The sequence below is a fragment of the Salmo trutta genome, chromosome 29, assembly GCF_901001165.1.
Source record: "Salmo trutta chromosome 29, fSalTru1.1, whole genome shotgun sequence".
NCBI lineage: Eukaryota > Metazoa > Chordata > Actinopteri > Salmoniformes > Salmonidae > Salmo > Salmo trutta.
In genome coordinates, this window is record NC_042985.1 from 24,357,288 (window position 1) to 24,363,287 (window position 6,000).

Consider the following 6,000-nt stretch of genomic DNA (forward strand, 5'->3'; position numbering starts at 1 on the left):
CCGGAGAGCTGGGTAGTGGTTCTGTGTAGTGGTTCTGTGTAGTGGTTCTATGGTGGAGTTCTGTTGCCTCGAGACACCGAAAAATAGGTGTGAGACAAATGTCTGTGACAGCTAAAACAAGCAGCCATTGTGAGCATAATGAACTGGAATAAACAGCCAGCAGGCTAAATGCAGCTGATGATTGGAGGAGAGGTGACCATGTGACTGTTTTAGAGCAATAACAATGACCGGAGAGGAGATGAGAAGCAGAGAGAGATCAAACTAAAATGATCTATCATCTACTACACACGTAGGCACATGCACGCACTTACACACGCACACACAAACGCACACACAGCGCTTCTACTTTTCTAAACTCCTCCATTTCTCTTGGGATTCAGTGTCTTTGAGACACATACATGTATAGGATACACATTAACATACACTAACGTATACTCAGTTCACTGCACACTGCCTCTCTGACAGAGTACTTCGTAGTTTCATCTGCTTCTATATTCAGAGCAACTGTATCATGCTGTAAGGACCTTTTCAGAATCCCAGAGGAGTAGGTCATGTGGAGCTGCATGAACTAAATTCTATTCTGTACTTTACTGTGTTTGCGATCGGGATGCCTTTCAACCATAGCCAGTTGATCTATTCTACAGTCGGGAAACAAACTGCACTCACTGTACCACTGCATGCTGTTCTAAACTATTTTTTTAGAACCTTGGGCAAACATAATTGAGTGAAGTGGAATAGAGAAAGGAAGCTTTTAGAGGCATTAGGTGACTTCAGGGAGTTGACAGCCCCTGCTGACTTGATTTACTTTGTTAAATGAGTTACAGTATGGTGACCTTTGGTGGAGGTGGCAGGTAGACTAGCGGTTAAGAGCGTTCCACAGGGATGCTGGCCCATGTTGACTCCAATGCTTCCCCTAGTTGGGTCAAGTTGGCTGGATGTCCTTTGGTGGTGGACTATTCTTGATACACATGGGAAACTGTTGAGCGTGAAATACCCAGCAGCGTTGCAGTTCTTGACACACTCAAACCAGTGAGCCTGGCACCTACTACCATACCCTGTTCAAAGGCACTTACATATTTTGTCTTTCCCATTCGCCCTCTAAATGGCACACATACACAATCCATGTCTCAATTGTCTCAAGGCTTAAAAATATGTAATATTTCTTTAACCTGTCTCCTCCCCTACACCTACACAGATTGAAGTGGATTTAACAAGGGATAACAATAAGGGATCATAGATTTCACCAGGTCAGTCTATGTCATGGAAATGTTCTGTCCACTCAGTGTATATGCTATACAGTGAGGGGAAAAAAGTATTTGATCCCCTGCTGATTTTGTACGTTTGCCCACTTACAAAGAAATGATCAGTCTATAATTTTAATGGTAGGTATATTTGAACAGTGAGAGACAGAATAACAACAAAAAAATCAAGAAAAACGCATGTAAAAAATGTTATAAATTGATTTGCATTTTAATGAGGGAAATAAATATTTGACCCCCTCTGCAAAACATGACTTAGTACTTGGTGGCAAACCCCTTGTTGACAATCACAGAGGTCAGACGTTTCTTGTAGTTGGCCACCAGGTTTGCACACATCTCAGGAGGGATTTTGTCCCACTCCTCTTTGCAGATCTTCTCCAAGTCATTAAGGTTTCGAGGCTGACGTTTGGCAACTCGAACCTTCAGCTCCCTCCACAGATTTTCTATGGGATTAAGGTCTGGAGACTGGCTAGGCCACTCCAGGACCTTAATGTGCTTCTTCTTGAGCCACTCCTTTGTTGCCTTGGCCGTGTGTTTTGGGTCATTGTCATGCTGGAATACCCATCCACGACCCATTTTCAATGCCCTGGCTGAGGGAAGGAGGTTCTCACCCAAGATTTGACGGTACATGGCCCCGTCCATCGTCCCTTTGATGCGGTGAAGTTGTTCTGTCCCCTTAGCAGAAAAACACCCCCAAAGCATAATGTTTCCACCTCCATGTTTGATGGTAGGGATGGTGTTCTTTGGGTCATAGGCAGCATTCCTCCTCCTCCAAACACGGCGAGTTGAGTTGATGCCAAAAAGCTCCATTTTGGTCTCATCTGACCACAACACTTTCACCCAGTTGTCCTCTGAATCATTCAGATGTTCATTGGCAAACTTCAGACGGGCATGTATTTGTGCTTTCTTGAGCAGGGGGAACTTGCGGGCGCTGAAGGATTTCAGTCCTTCACGGCGTAGTGTGTTACCAATTGTTTTCTTGGTGACTATGGTCCCAGCTGCCTTGAGATCATTGACAAGATCCCCCCGTGTAGTTCTGGGCTGATTCCTCACCGTTCTCATGATCATTGCAACTCCACGAGGTGAGATCTTGCATGGAGCCCCAAGCCGAGGGAGATTGACAGTTCTTTTGTGTTTCTTCCATTTGCGAATAATCGCACCAACTGTTGTCACCTTCACACCAAGCTGCTTGGCGATGGTGTTGTAGCCCATTCCAGCCTTGTGTAGGTCTACAATCTTGTCCCTGATATCCTTAGAGAGCTCTTTGGTCTTGGCCATGGTGGAGAGTTTGGAATCAGATTGATTGCTTCTGTGGACAGGTGTCATTTATACAGGTAACAAGCTGAGATTAGGAGCACTCCCTTTAAGAGTGTGCTCCTAATCTCAGCTCGTTACCTGTATGAAAGACACCTGGGAGCCAGAAATCTTTCTGATTGAGAGGGGGTCAAATACTTATTTCCCTCATTAAAATGTTTAAAATTTTTGACATGCATTTTTCTGGATTTTTTTTTGTTATTCTGTCTCTCACTGTTCAAATAAACCTACCACTAAAATTATAGACTGATCATTTCTTTGTCAGTGGGCAAATGTACAAAATCAGCAGGGGATCAAATACTTTTTTCCCTCACTGTACGTGACAGACAGGAAGGTGCGGAAACTTAATCCAGGGCCTCTGGGTTACGTGGTCAGCATGTTTGAGCTGTATAGAGCGGTTCACAACATATCAGGATACGTGAGAGGCGTGCACTTTGACCTCACCTTGTGTGTACATGAGTTTTTATGTGTGTGGTCTCTTAAGAGACGTGCATGTCTGTATGTGTGTGATCCATAACTTACCCACCCTCTCATCACATGTGTGTCATGTGCATAGCTTGACCCTTCTCCTCATTATCATCCCCAGGCCACCACCAGCCACCCCTGCCCAGAGGAGGTTACATGCGCTCCCCCTCGTGGACCCGTTGCAGCAAGGCTGAGCACCCCAGGGAGAGGAAGCACCACAGCGACACCGACACCACCGCAGAGCCCTTAATGAAGCTGGAGAGGCCTAAGCAGCCCTGAGAGCCTGTGGGTCTGGGGGAGAGGCCCAGGGCCCGGAAAGAGAGAGGCCCAGAGCGGAAACACCGAGAGAGGACACAGAGACCCCACCAACTGCCCCAACCCCTGCACCGGGCACTGAAACAACCATGGTGCTGAAGACACTACAGACAGACTGAGCTCTCGACACTGTGCACTGTATTATAAACTTAACATGAAACGATGTCTGTGAGTGAAATACACACAGACACACATGCAAACACACACAAAATGACACATGGATATCTGCAAAATCACACACACGTAAACACATGCTATTTATTGTGTTTTCCATGCAAGGGGTTCCACTGGCACAAACACTGGAGGACCAGTGTGCTTTTTGAGGCTTTGTTTGGGGTGAACAACAGGGTATAAGGCTGTCCCAGTGTGGGGAGAATGCTTGGTTAAAAGCCTCCCCATCCCTGCAGCATCTTAGGGGTGGAGAGTAGGCTTGGAGGGGTGGTACGGACCCTGAGATCTGTGACAACCTCGGCAACAAAATATCATGTGGCAAAGTTAACGAGAATACCCACTCCAGTCAAATAAATTACTGGAATATGGATGTCATTATGCGATAGTACAGCAGGCAATCTGGAAGTCTTCTTTGTAATTAGAATAAGAGTCCAACCTGAATCTATTGCACAATGTTCTTCCTTAAAGTGCCAGGGCCATCTGCTCTCTCTGAATGACTTTCTGCAGGTTTCTGTAGGTTGTAACTAACAGGAGACAATGGGTAGCGTTTCAGTGGGGCCACTCTCCATCGCTCTCTTTTCTTTCCTTCCTCTCCCTCTCTCTCATCTCTCTCTACCTGAGAGGAAACCTGTGTGGCCACAGTAAACTAAATGTATTTGCAGATATGATATGAGATACGACAGCAGCCCTTCTCACCAACATTACATTCAACACTGTGGATCTTGTCCTTTGCCAAACCAAGTGATGTGGGGATGCGTGGTGAAAAAAATAAAGAATTTCATGCAAACAAAGTGAATTTTCTCTGTGGGGGATTTTTGCATTAGAGCACTAACCAAACATTGTGCAGCTGTAGGTTGTTTGATAGGGTATTACGAACAGCAGTCTGAGCTTTATATTATTTATGCTCAACAGACCAAACAAACAAACTCTCTCGGATTCCTGCCAGGAACACTGTGGAAAAAACCCAGCATCAGCAACATGAAAACAGTTCAATTGAAACCACATTGAAATACTTCAGAGTACACACTTAATCACACAGTGGACAGAATTATTGAATAGCCATAATGTTTAAACGTTCAAAGGAAAAACTTTAATTTACTCTTGTCAGCTTCGCTAAAATCAATGGGCTCTGGCAGCTCTGTAGAGGTTTAAAATGTCTGCTTTTTAAATCGTGACTGCAGCTTCCTAACTGAGCAGATAGACTTACAGTATACAGTCATACACATATCCATAAACAGCTTTCTACCATGGCATTTTTGAATACTTGTTTCTGATTGGCTTGAAGTGCATTCTAGTGTGCATTATTTAAGTGATAACGCCCAAGAAGCTGGTGTTTGGAGGATATATTGGTACAGGTGTTGTTAGGCCCGAGACGAAGTGGAGGGCCGGCAAACCGTGCCAATATATCCTCCAAACACCGGCTTCCAGGCCTTTATCAGTTTTATACAACGGGTTACCAACATATTATGGGCTCTCCGGAGGGTGGTACGGTCTGCACAACGCATCACCAGGGGCAAACTACCTGCCCTCCAGGACACCTACAGCACCCGACGTCACAGGAAGGCCAAAAAGATTATCAAGGACAACAACCACCCGAGCCACTGCCTGTTCACCCCACTATCATCCAGAAGGTGAGGTCAGTACAGGTGCATCAAAGCGGGGACCGAGAGACTGAAAAACAGCTTCTATCTCAAGGCCATCAGACTGTTAAACAGCCATCACTAACATTGAGTGGCTGCTGCAAACATACAGACTTGAAATCATTGGCCAACCTAACAAATGGATCACTAGTCACTTTATTAATGCCACTTTAATAATGTTTACATATCTTGTATATACGGTATTTTACACCATCATTTGCATCTTGCCTATGCCGCTCTGTCATTGCTCATCCATATATTTATATGTACATATTCCTATTCCATCCCTTTACTTAGATTTGTGTGTATAAGGTAGTTGTTGTGGAATTGTTAGATATTACTTGTTAGATATTGCTGCACTGTCAGAATTAGAAGCACAAGCATTTCACTACACTCGGAATAACATCTGCTAACCATGTGTAGGTGACCAATAAAATTTGATTTGATATTCAAATAATGATTGACAATTTCATTAAAAACCTCATTTTGATACATTTATTCATACTTCCACAAGATACAGTCCCGACACAAATCTAGGTTTGCTACCCAAGCCGGCTGGTCGTTCGTTCTATCGGTTCTGTTGACAGAGACGCAACCCAGTCGTTCAGCCTTTTTGTTCTGTATCTATGACAGAGACGCAACCCAGTCGTTCAGCCTTTTTGTTCTGTATCTATGACAGAGACGCAACCCAGTCGTTCAGCCTTTTTGTTCTGTATCTATGACAGAGACGCAACCCAGTCGTTCAGCCTTTTTGTTCTGTATCTATGACAGAGACGCAACCCAGTCGTTCAGCCTTTTTGTTCTGTATCTATGACAGAGACGCAACCCAGTCGTTC

At 44.6% G+C, this 6,000-nt stretch overlaps 1 protein-coding gene across 3 annotated transcripts in view; it reads left to right on the forward strand.

The window, feature by feature from the left end:
- Positions 1–4,320, forward strand: part of LOC115167169 (dysbindin domain-containing protein 1) — a 38,566-nt gene extending 34,246 nt beyond the window's left edge. For all 3 annotated transcript variants that reach the window (XM_029721330.1, XM_029721332.1, XM_029721331.1), the window contains one exon: positions 3,160–4,320. In XM_029721330.1, the coding sequence (XP_029577190.1) occupies positions 3,160–3,317 (158 nt within the window). In that variant the 3' untranslated portion in view covers positions 3,318–4,320. The remainder of the gene's footprint in view (positions 1–3,159) is intronic.
- The last annotated feature ends 1,680 nt before the right edge of the window (positions 4,321–6,000 follow it).